This window comes from Scomber japonicus, chromosome 17 (genome assembly GCF_027409825.1).
Source record: "Scomber japonicus isolate fScoJap1 chromosome 17, fScoJap1.pri, whole genome shotgun sequence".
Taxonomy (NCBI): Eukaryota; Metazoa; Chordata; class Actinopteri; order Scombriformes; family Scombridae; genus Scomber; species Scomber japonicus.
The window spans coordinates 11,970,907-11,983,532 of NC_070594.1; the positions used below are offsets into that span (position 1 = coordinate 11,970,907).

A 12,626-nucleotide genomic window follows, 5' to 3' on the forward strand; every position below is an offset into this window, starting at 1 on the left:
GTGGGCTCAGACTCAGCTCTTGACCTATCACAGGTCACCCTTACTCTCACTCATCTTGGTTGTTGTGCACTATGTTTTTTTTTTTAAACGTTTCTTTTTCTCGCCTCAGGGTACGGGCCGTCTCCCAACCAGTGAGTCCTCTCCTGCCACAGGTTACCTGTCCTCCGTCCAGAAGCCTGAGGCTGTGGTGCATGCCATGAAGGTATTTCTACTATTACCTATTTCACTTGGTTATTTAAATTTTAGGGAAACTAGTGAAAAAACTGCCACTTTTCTGATTAACATTACCCTAGTTGAAATCTAAGTTTTTTGTATCGGGGTGTGCACTGTCCAAAGATGGCATCATATTTTAATACATACAAAATGCAAGATTTAATTATTAAAAAAAATGTGTATAGAGCCGATCTTACAAACCACCTAAATTCTGCTTTAATCTTCAGTGAGGCTCAAACACTAATGTATCTACGCACAAAAACAAATACACACACTCAGCATTGTGTCTGCCTTCAGGTGCTGGAGGTCCACGAGAACTTGGACAAGCAGCTTCCCGAGGACTATGAGGATGATCTCAGCGAGAAAGAGAAGGCCATCGTGCGAGAGATGTGCAACGTAAGTGTAACAATTCCCCTCCTCCTCCTGAATTGTTCCTCTATTATGTTGTATTCAATGCTACCTTCCTACATGCTGGAATACATTTAGATATTGATGCATGGTTAGATGCAAGTAAAAACTGTTGCACTTTTTCCTTTGTGAGGAATAATGCTGACCTTTGCTGTAAACAAGGGGACATAATCTCCATAATGTTCATGTTTGTCTGATGGTCAGTTTTTCAGTTCTCTTCTGTGTGTAAATCAGGTCAGGTTTTGAGCTGCTTTCACTAATGAGGAACCCTCATTTAGACTCATTTGGTTTGGAATGACACTTGCAGCAGTGTCCCAGGCGCATCGCTCCCCCTCGCTCTTTCTTCCTCTCTTTTTCTCTCTATCCATTTCCACCGCTCCCTCATCCCTGCTGCAAAGCCAACTCTAAACTGGACGTCCTAAGTAGAGGCTCGTAGATGAGCTGTCAGAGCAATTAAACTGGAGCGGCAGGGAAAAGAGCACTCCCCCCCCCCCCCCCCTTCCCTTCCCACCCCGCGCCTCAGCCTCACCCTCACCCATCCATTTTTCCGCTCCTCCTTCCGCCCCCACTCATTTCCCTCCATCCTTCTGTAGTGGTGCTGAAAGGCTCGGTCCAGGATAAAAAGGTCGGCTGATTAGAGAGGGAGAATGAGAGCTGGGCTATCTGGGCCCTGCAGAGGTATGTGACAGGCCAGGAATCTGGGGAGTGCTACAATAGTACCTCTGTAATATCACTGGAGTCCCCCGGGGGCCCCTCTCGCTCAGTCGGAGATCTCTGCCTTGTAGACACAGAGGACAGATACAGAGATAGCTCTACTGTAGTGTGTGTGTGTGTCTGTGTGTGTGTGTGTGTGTGTGTGTGTGTGTGTGTGTATGTGTAGTCTTTGCAGCTCAAAGTCAAAATGTGAGCATTTGAAGTTTTCACTCTTGAAGAAGAAAGTTTTTTTTTTTTTTTTTTTTTCCCTTCTCCCCAGCATTACTCTCTCGGTCTCTATGTCTTGCCTGTCTCTTTCTGTATATCTTGCTCTTTCCTTTCCCTCCTCTCAACTTCTCTCTCTGCCTCTGTTTGCAGGTGGTGTGGAGAAAGCTGGGTGATGCAGCAGGATCAAAGCTGTCCATCAGACAGCACCTCTCTGGGAACCAGTTCAAAGGGCCGCTGTAGCATGGCAACCAGCGCGAAACAGAGAGAGAGAAAGATCAGGATCAACAGTACCTACACTCACCTGAAAACACCTCTTGCTATCTGCGCCTACACAACCCATCATGCCGTGCTCCCTACTGCGTACACCACCCAGGATTCCTTCTACAAACACTCTCTTAAAGACTGGCTAAGATAGCTACTAAATGGACCTGTTAGTTCTGCTACTCACATGTACAACGTTACGTGTTCAACAGGTTTTTATCTCCGAGCTTATTAAGCGTTGACAACTGGCAGCTAGTTTCGCACAGATTCACCACATTTTCTTCGTTGATTTGGAGGCTTTAGGCTACACACAATGATCTCTCTCTGCAAACAGGATACTCCAGGCTCAAATCAAAGCTATTAATTCACACCATGTATTGTCCTTTTTAGAGAATAGCTGTGCTACAATAAGTTAAGTGACACAACACGGTTTCAAGCACAGAACAGACGAGAAGGAGGCAGAAATCTCGTAGCATGTTGCCCGGGATGTGAAGGCAACATCGTGGTGGTATCTTCAGATAAGTTTTGATAGTACCTCCTGTAGAGACCCTAGCTCCTGTCACATATATCGCTCCCCTAGTGGTCAACGAGTATAACTAGCATTAGCATTCTAAAGTGTTAACTAAGTGAAACCCACTGTGACCTAGCGCCTTTTGCTCATAAGACAAGTCTATGGATAATTAAGTCTAGAGATCACTGTTAACTTGTGTATATTATGTATAAAAACCATAGCACTACTTCATTGTTATTGTTGATTTTACTTTTATCTATTTTGTAATTCTAGCGTGGCCATGTGATCAATAATTTAGTTTGAAAAGCACACACACACCGGACCTTTTTAAACAGGGTTTGCTTTTGGTATTAAAATTCTTTTTTTTTTTTTTTTTTTTCTTGTTCCTTTTCTTTTCTCTTTTTTTATTCTTTTCCAGATGAATTGCTATTATTCCTTCTCTCTGTAACCTCTGAAAATGTATTAAGGCCATTCTGAATCAAACCATCTCAATGAGTTAATGGGTAGAAATTTTTCTTACTTTTGAATTGTGAAATTAACTAAAAAATTGTATGCTGTGTGCATGCTTGACAATCATTTTCTCAGGTTGGGAGGGCTACAGCTTTACCTTTGCCCATCTGTGACAGCGCAAGTGTGTGTGTGTGTGTGTGTGTGTGTTTGTGTGTGAGTGAAAGGAGACTGAATGGCTCTCTTGCAGCTGTAGCATCTACCTGTGAATCCTCTTTTTCTCTATTGAACCCTTGTTACAACACGGTTGAAGACTGCTGAAGACATTTGCTGAATCCATACACAGTACAGAACTAGATTTTAATGGCCAAATGCTAAAGTTTGTGGGAAGGCTTGCACAAAAATTCAGCTCGGGTTAAATTTTCAGTTTTATTTCACAGATGGAAGGAGAAAAAAAAAAAGTTGTTTTTTCTGAAGTTAACTCCCTTGTTCTGTTGTCATGGCTTCAGCAGGTGTGTTTATGCAGTGCATGTTTTCTTAAAAGTTGATTTTTTTTTTCTCCGTAGAATGTGAGAGATAAGTCTTCCCTTAGATGTCTCCAGAAAAAAAACACTAACATTTATGATGAGTATTTCTTGATGTCAGAATGAACAAAAACCTTGTTTGTCAAAGTATTTATTGCCAGGTGTCAGATAGAGATGGGAGCGCTATCAGTAACCGTAACAGTCATAGGTTGAATTTATCAGACTAACTCTGCCTACTGTGAAGCTATCTGATAAATAAGTATAGTGACTGGCAGCTTAAGCTCTCCCATCTCTAGTGTTGTTCCAAATTAGAACATTTCTGAGGCTGCCCACCATGCACCTCTGTTCTCTCGAATGGGTCTAAAGAAACAAATCAAAGTGTGTTGGGGTTTTTTTTTTTTTTTTTTTTTAAGTGCCCTTTTTTCTAGGAACTGATTTGAAGCCATGATACAATTTTGAATATTTGGTTTGAAACGTGCCACTTTTTTTTTCTCTGCATGGTGTTTTGATTTGGAACCTAACTGCTCTTTTTTTTTTTTTTTTTTTAAAGAAAAAGCATCTCTACTGTTTTTCTTTTCTTCTGCCTATGTACTACAAACCACAGTACAGAATCCTAGAATCTACAGTGTAAATGTCAATTCCTGTAGTAACTAGCATGACTGTAACTTCTTTTAATGAATTTCACTAATGAGGTGACTATTGGCAGGTGACACGAAAAAGATGAAATAGGCCACTTTTAGAAAAATTTGGGAGAAAATAAATAAGGTTGGTTAATGATGCCGTATAAGTGCTGTCTTCATTTGATGCTTTCAAAATGTTTGCGGGCATGTTGCTGTCATCAGTAGATGAGTTATGCTGCCCCCTTTTGGTATAGTGGTGGAAGTAAAATTACAGATATTACTGTGAAATTCTGCACACAATGAATCCAGTTGCAACACTTTTAATCCTACAGACTGAAAAACAACTCAGTTCAAAGTAGGAAAAGCAGGTCTTTATTTTTTTGTTTAAGTGCCACATGGACACAAAACCAAAGCTGCGTGCGGCGTACAGAAAAGAGGAGCCCAACTAAGGCACATACGGATAGAAATTCTCAAAAAGATTTGTCTAAATGTAGAGGTCAGATATGTACAAATATACCTTATAATGTCCAGTGTTCGACACAGCTGATTTGATTAGAGGATTTCTGTTTGGTAGTTTAACACTGTTTGCAGTGCAGGTTCACTAAGACTAACAGGACACGAAAAGTAAACAGCAACAAAATTAAAAAGCTGAGAAATAAAATGAAACTAGTGACAGAGGAGATGTCTTGAAACCTCTGTTTACACAGAAAAAGAAAAATACACAGGATGTTTACACTATATATATATACAGCCTGTTTCTTTCAGAGTGAGTCTTTTTTATATTTGACCACTTCATGTTCATCTCAATTTTTATTACTTACTGTCGTTCTCAGGGGAAAAAGGAAATAAGCAGACAAATGTAAACAAGATCATGATGATAGAAATAAGAAAGAAAATGTAAGAGGGTCACTCCAAGGTACACTAAAAACGGTACATTTCATCCTCTCACAATTAGTGAATAAGCATATGTGACAAAACTAGAAAAGACTAATAATTTCTGATAAATGTCCAGAACACAAAGAAATGAGTGGACATCGTTTGTTAAAATATCCATGAACTGGATACACAAAGTACCATCCTACAAATGTTTTAAGTCACTTTTTCAAAACAAATATTTCAGGATTCTCACTGCAGCCTTTCAGCACCAGTTCTGGTTCTCGTAACAATGCTGTCCAGATCTCACTTTTCCTTTCAAGTTAATCCTTGACGAGCCTTTGTTTAGGAACCCGTCAACAGAAGTCCTACTAGAGGTGAACAAGCTCCAAGTTGCCGGTTGTTCTCCCTCTCTTAAGAGCTTTCATCCCTAGCGGCGGCTCGGCACAGCCTCAGCTTAGAGATTTTTGTCACGCTCCCTTCTCCTCTCATCTCATCCACCCGCCACGGTTCATGGGCATGCCAGGTGGAGGGGGTAGAGGCACCTGTGACTGTCCTGGGGGCACAGGGGGTGGAGGGTACCCAGCAGGTGGGAGGCCTATACCCGGAGGGGGTCCGTGGCCCGGTGGCATACGTGGAGGTGGCGGCGGAGGGTAGCTGTTGTAGCCCGGTGGCGGATAGGCTGGGGCTAAGTTGGGTGGTGGGTAGGAAGAAGGAGGAGGAGGGGGGCCTGGAGGTGGAGCTGCAGGTGGGGGGTAGACGTGAGGGTGATATGGCGGTATTGGGGGTGCGTAGCTGGGCGGCATCGGGGCGTAGGAGGGACCCTCTGTCTTCATCAACGACTGAAGGCTCTGGAATCCCTCCCCAGACATGTAAGAGCTGGAGGTGGACATGATGTAGTTGGAGGGCGGTGGTGGAGGAGGGCGATGGGGCAGTGGAGGGGGCTGGTGGGGAGGTGGTGCGTGCGGGGGTGGAGGAGCCGCCTCATTTCCTGGTTCTGCTTCTGTGGGAGGGGCTGGAGCCGGAGCCTTGCGGTCTAATGAGCAAAACAAAGAGAGCGGAGAGAAAAAACAACTTATTAAAAATTTCCCATGGACTTTCCCGTAAATAATACGAGGGTTCTCATTCCCCCCATGATGATCTCAAATAACCTTTCCATTCCTAGACAGTTAGCGCACAGCTAGACCAAGACTGCCAGGCTTCAGCCACATAGGAGGTCTCATTATCAGGCTCAAGCACTAATCAGATTGGTCTGGGAGAGGTTAGGAGTGTGTGTGTTGGGAAACGTCATATCCAGACAAGTTGCTGGTTATGTAAGCAGACTGAGAGGACTAAAGACTTTGGGTTGGAGTTCTAGGTGGGGGGTCCTGGTGGGCTCATTATGGGCCTATTTGGTAGCACACGCAAACAGACAGCTGGGCGTTGAGGGGATGCTAGCATGTACCCACGGTCTACCAAACATTTAAACTAAACAAAGAATAGACTGGAGGAAGACTTACCTGGTGGAGGCTGAGATGTAGGCAGAGGAGGCATGGGGCTCTCCAGTCGAGGAATCTTTGATCCAACTTGTTCTGTAAATTAAATAGACCAGAAAATAAGATGCAAAAGATTTTTAAACTCAGTGAATGCATTAAGGAACTTTACTGCAGGCATGAATTTTTAGAAAATGTTAAAACCTGCCAGGAAAGCACTGATCCCAGACATTTTACTCTACAATATATATCTGTAATTGTGCCAAGACTGATGTTAAATTGATGTCATATTAATTATCTAACTTTTCTTGGAGGTATTTCAGTGGGTGGACTGAAATTTATTACATCTCTACTCCTTTAAAATCCAAAAGAGCAGAATTTTGCCTGTATAGGGTTTAATATAAGTCTTACCTGGAGCCTTTGGTTCATCTTTTGGAGATGTCTGAAACAAAGAAAAATGAACCCAGATAATTAACTTCTATTTTGAGGCAGTCATGTTTGATCACTGTTGGTTGACACAGAAGTTTGAACACAAACAAGCTGCAGAGGATGTACATTTAAATAAACTAAGGTTGAAGTTCAACAAACTTTTCACTGGCCTTGATTTTATGCCATCATCAATGCTATTTACTCACATGTGAGCGTTTGAGCTGGCGTGCAGGGCTGCCACCCTGAGGGGACGTCTTCTTTGGTGGTGGGGGAGGAGGGTTGGCAACCTGGGGTGGTCCCTGCGGAGCTGGAGGAGCAGGGATCATTGGAATGGATGGCCGTTCCTTTTCTTGTATCTGCTGGGGGATGGGCTTGTTGCCCTGGGAGTACAGGTCCAGGATCTGATGACAAATGTCTAAAAAGACAACGATATGTTCGTTGTTTAAATCTGAGTGTTGAGACAAGTCTGGAAAAAGGATTAGACATAAGTCGTAGGAAAGGTCTCGTGTGTCATGACTTATCATGAGTACCTTCAAGCAGCTCAACTGGGACGTCCTGGACAAATTGCTCCCACCAGCGACGTGATGACTGCTTGGCAGTCCACTCCTGGATGTCAAACTTACAGAGGCGACCGGCCAGGTACATGACAGCCACTGCAATAATCTCTGGCTCCCACTGAAGAGACAGCATGGTGCACAGGCTGGAAGGGACACGGGAAATATGGTTACTGTGTGCTCTCATTTTGCTCAGCTGTGAGGCAGCTGGGACTTATATTACTATATAAATGCTCTCAATTTTGATTTGACATTATTGCCTTTATTAGAGAGCTAAATATTTACCAGCCTGCAGGTTAGGGTGATATTAATATTAAGAGTACCCAGTATGTGGACTACAGAGGAAGTCGTCTGTAACACAAACAGTAAGAATGCAATCAGGGTGTACATGCCAGCTGCTCACCTGTCATTGACAAAGGTCCATGCCATTTGTAGCACCTTGCATACTTTATTCTTCTCTCCTTTAAACAAGAAGAAACAATGAAAACAGATGAGGACAAAAGTCATTCGTTACTGACTCCTAGCACCATATTATATCTGTGACTGTGTGGGTGTAATGCCGTACTCATCCCATCTCACCTTTGAGCTGCTTAACATAGCGTAGCAGGAACATGTAGGGGTGCTCCACCTGCAGGTCAAATTTGATTGTCTGCAGCAAGATTCTCTCCAACACCATCACCTCTTCCTGTTGAAAGAAATGCAGATACAGAGGTGAGGTGAGGTTACAGACCACTTCTCACCTCTAACATAGTGGCATAATAACAGTATCCTGTACAAAGGGTTAGCTCTGCATCCTTTGTTGTTTAATAGTTTGATTTTTAAGAACTTAATAGCTGCACACTCTTCACACAAGCAGGGATTAAAATGGAAAATAAGGGTCAGGCAAGGTAAGATTCACTGTCCTGTGTGAGTCAGTTTTCCAAACCTAATTTCCAAGATTTGTGAAGAGAAAAAAAAAAAAATCAATGTTTCGTTCTTCTGTGATTAAATGTCATCAAACTGTCCATGAGCTTGTGAGATCTGCCTACATCAGTCTGTACTTAACAAGTCTTCTCACTCACTACAACAAAGAGTCTACATAAGCAGTCAGTCAAGAGGCAGGATTGTACAAAATACGCTTATAACAGATTAACGGTGATTAGGTTGCAAGAATGTATCCTTTTTTTCTTTCTAAACCTACATGATATTATATGAGAGCTTTGTTATGCCGGGTTACAACAGATTTAAGACTATTAATTTCTTTTCTGCACTCAGTGACCACAAAAAAAATTCCCCGTCTGAGGTTGAAGGGACCTTGCCTTTTAACTGAGAACAGTCTCAAGACAACAGAGGGAAGGAAAGAGGAAGTGCACCTTTGGATCATCTCCAAACTGGGCAAACTGCACATCATTCAATAAGCTGCGGGCTGTTTTGATGATGTCTTTACACTTCTTTGGGGTTTCCTCCACTTTTCCAGCCAGAAAGAGACAACAAGCTCCAGTCACCTGTTGAGATGCAAATCGCGACGTTATTTCTGCACATTTAGTCCTCTACCAGAATTATGATTCACAAAAGATAGCCACTAAATGAACTTACATATCTGGGGAACTGCTTGAAGGAGTGAAACATGTAGAAACGGTGGAAATATATGATGCCAGTTGCCAGTGTGTCATAATGTCTGCTGACAGTCAAGGATATTACTGAACCTCACATACTGTTCATATTCGGGCATTTCACACTATCCCCTCATAATTAGTCCAGTGTTTCCCACACATTCATTCTTTCGTGGCGGCCCGCCACGAATAGATTTTTCGGCTTTTGGCTCGCTCGACCTCGCTCATAAAAGCATAGTAATGGGACTCTGTCTGCGAATGTAGCTTGTCGTTACAATTCCGGGGCAGTAGGTGGCGGCAATAAAACAAAAGAAGACGCACTTAATTCACCTGGTCGGCCAGAAGAAGAAGAAGAAGATAATGAAGAAGATAAAGAAGATAAAGAAGATAGACAGACGAAGATATACATAGACATATGTCTTTGCTAGAGGCTATCTGCTGGTGTGTGGTGTGTATGAAACAGGAGGAGTTCACGGACGTAAACAAAACAGTCACGTGTCCCACAGATGCAGTGTCGGGAAAGGGACCGTATATGGTTTGTTCCGTGTCTGTTTCCTTACGTGTTGGACTAAATACATGGACATATTGAGGAAAATATTTCGGTTTTATGGAAACGGATTTCATATTTCACCAGAATGGATACTTGGCGAGCTGTACAGAAAGTCCTGAGTCATAAGATGATCGTTGTGGATAAAGAGAAGACTTTGAAGGTATGTAGCATTATAGCTGTTAGCTTACTTTAGCGGAGTGGCTAGCCGAGCTAACCGCTAATACTATTACAGCTGTGAGCAACCATATAATTCATGAGTGGTCTTGAATGAATCAGGAGAATCTAAGCTTTCAATGTAACAATGTACGACATGAATATATATATTTTTAAGGGTTGGTGTTTAAAACATTCAGAAGAACTTGTCGCTACCTCTCAACTTCCGGTCCGTCCCGTAGGCGGAACAGCGTTTTTTAAGTGTCTGCAGTTCCGATCCTTCATGTTGGCTGAAACAGACAAGTCACCCTCAAATATGCTGAAAACCATGTTGAAGTTTGGCCTGCAGTTAGTCTTCCCTAATGTTTATGTGGCTTTGAGGATGTTCCTTACGTTGCCGGTGACAAACTGTGAGGGGGAGCGATCATTTTCTCATTTGGGGAGAATCAAAAATGAGCTGAGGACCACACCACCACAAATAGATGCCTGTCTTGTGGGAAACACTGTAGTCTCTAACCCAGAAGTGAAAGAAGCCAAAAATCTTAACAGGACAAATTTTGTTTTATCATTTCCTGATATCTTGGTTGATCTCTTACTCTATCTCATAAAGAGCCAACTGAAAAAGACACTGATTTATCTTCTAATACTTCTCCCAGTGTTCACATTAATCAATCAAACAAGGATACAGGCCAAGCCGGGTTCCCACATCAAATATGAAGCGGGCTCCTTCCCTCCGATACCGGGCTTCTGTGCCAGGGTCCAGGCCCTCAGACTGAGATGGGGTGTGGGCTAAATCCTTCTTGTCCCAGTACCAGCATGGCTTGATGTGGTCCAGAATTAACTGGCCAGTCATTAAAAAGTTGGATTCCTTCATTGGCTGAGGAGAGGCGGCAGAGGATGGACCCGCTGCACTGGACTGTAAAGTAAAGATGCACAGATGTTACTAATAACATTTACAATAGCTCTGCTGTGTTCAAGTATGAGAAAACACAATGACATGGTGCCAGGGAGTAAGCATCCAAAATACCAAGACTCTTACAGGGTAGGTTCACAGTTTTTCAAGTCTGACTTAAAACAACAGTCAGGTCATATCAAGTGGATATTTACCACATTTACTGTTTTTTTAGCATCAAATACTCTCTTTTTGTTTCCCTGTTGAGCTGTGGTGGAAGTATATTAACAAAAAGAGGGACTTAGGCACTAAAAAGACTGTAAGGTTGAAAGATATCTACTTTTGACTCATTTGGACGGTTCGAGCTTCATATTAGCTTTAGATAAACTTTTTAATACATCTTTACACAGAAAGAGGGTTGTGTCCCCCATCACTTGCATTGTTATCAGTATGAAGCACGAGGGCTGATTATGGTAAGAAAAACATCCTTTAAAAACTGAAGCAAAAGTTAAATCATCATTAAGATGAAGGTAATGATACACCCACATGGACTCCTCTGGATGTCAAGGCTTTTGTCTATTTTGTAAAAAAGGCCTAGTCCTCAATTACTCTTAAAGAATAACAAAGTGCTCTAAATACTATCAGCTTTGGTTTATGTTCAACTTTGATAGTCTAAACCTAAAAGCTATCAGGGGTGTCATGTCGATTCTGCATCGCTGTCAGTATTTTTCTTTACTTCAGCCTGGAATAAAGAAGGAAAAAATGCTAATATTTAGGCAGCTTGTGACAACACCACTAGCTGAATATCTTTTACACAGTACCATGTGTTTGAGGTCCAATAGGAGGGAAGTTAAGGGGAAAATAAATGTGAATATTACAATTATTTAATCACTCTGGATTGTTTTAACTAGCTTGTTGGTTGCCAGGAGTTAAGTATATTTTCTATTACAACTGATTACCAAATCTCAGAAAACAATTAATAGAGCAAATAAATAAACAGGGCTCCAGTTTGTATTGTTATAAGGTCCCATTATTAACCATTAAACCTCATGAATTAAACCTCACATAAATCTTTTTGGATTAAATGCAGTCAGGAGACTGCAGAAACTCAATAAAACACATTTAAAATGGGTGGAAACCTTTACTATATTTAGTCTAATAGTCCTTTTTTCAGTTTTCATTAGTATTCTGCTACAACGTCTACTCTTTCATAAGTGTAAGTGTAAGAAAAACATTTATAATCAGTCGCTAAATATACTTCATTTCATCTTGAATGGGGGGCTAACTTCAGCAGCCTGACTTCACCTCTCAATCCATTCATTCACAGCTGATTTGCGGCTAAAGCTAAACATATAGCTAGCTGAACATTAAGTATATTGCTTCGTTAGTACAGTAATATGGATGTCAATAATAAAAAAGAAGGATTTCAACCAGAATGATTATATAAGGAAAGCTCTTTAGTGTTAGCTGAGCTGCTGTAGCCGCGGTAGGGTTAGCCAACTTGTCGCCGCTCAGGCTAACACTACAGCACCTGTTTAACATTCACCTCTGTTACCCCTCCTGTCCTTCTGTGTCTCCTACCTTTAACATGTAGCCGTCGAAGTAAACCACTCAACGCAGGCAGCAGAATGAATAATCCGCAGTTATTCACGATAAATGTGCTAACAAGTGATCAACAACAGTCCCCATTGTAACAAGGGCACCGTCATGGTGGCGCGGGTACGTCACTGTGGGCTGACGTCATGACGCAGGAAATCTACTACACGTGTGCTGGAGTTGAGGGGTTGTGTGCGCGCGCGCGCGTGTGTGTGTGTATGTGAAGATATTTTGGGATTTTATTTTTTAAAATATTAATAAAAAGTTTTTATCCAAATCATAAGAATGTAATAAACAGAGGGATGGAAAATTCACCAATTCACATTCATAAATTCCCCATCTCTGGAGTCAGTGCTATTTAAAGCTTAACCAATTGTCCATGTTATCTCCAACATACACTCCCATAGGCATAACTAGTTATAACAAGTTATTCTAGTAAAGATAACAGATCTATGAGACCTCTGTTCCAAAGAGATATTACTACACAACCATATGTAATCGCATATTGGAATCAATTTGTGGATGACATGATGTGGAAGACGGCCTAGAGTTCCTACCAAATCGATACTTAATCACCAATAAAGTTAAGGAAATTTCCTGTCAACTCATT

At 41.8% G+C, this 12,626-nt stretch overlaps 2 protein-coding genes across 3 annotated transcripts in view; one reads left to right on the plus strand and one right to left on the minus strand.

The window, feature by feature from the left end:
* ccdc85cb (coiled-coil domain containing 85C, b) overlaps positions 1 to 4,059 on the plus strand; it is a 49,285-nt gene extending 45,226 nt beyond the window's left edge. For both annotated transcript variants that reach the window (XM_053337253.1, XM_053337254.1), the window contains exons 5-7: positions 110 to 202; positions 511 to 609; positions 1,693 to 4,059. In XM_053337253.1, coding sequence (XP_053193228.1) covers positions 110 to 202; positions 511 to 609; positions 1,693 to 1,782 — 282 coding nt within the window. In that variant the 3' untranslated portion in view covers positions 1,783 to 4,059. The remainder of the gene's footprint in view (positions 1 to 109; positions 203 to 510; positions 610 to 1,692) is intronic.
* Positions 4,060 to 4,261: 202 nt separating this feature from the next.
* ccnk (cyclin K) lies at positions 4,262 to 12,121 on the minus strand. The gene is made up of 11 exons (XM_053336872.1): positions 12,002 to 12,121; positions 10,215 to 10,444; positions 8,809 to 8,890; positions 8,586 to 8,717; positions 7,813 to 7,918; positions 7,637 to 7,694; positions 7,210 to 7,379; positions 6,886 to 7,094; positions 6,662 to 6,692; positions 6,278 to 6,349; positions 4,262 to 5,814 (listed from the first exon to the last, which is right to left on the minus strand). The coding sequence occupies exons 1-11, from the start codon at positions 12,008 to 12,010 to the stop codon at positions 5,267 to 5,269; spliced, it is 1,647 nt and encodes a 548-aa protein (XP_053192847.1). The 5' UTR covers positions 12,011 to 12,121; the 3' UTR covers positions 4,262 to 5,266.
* Positions 12,122 to 12,626: the final 505 nt, after the last annotated feature.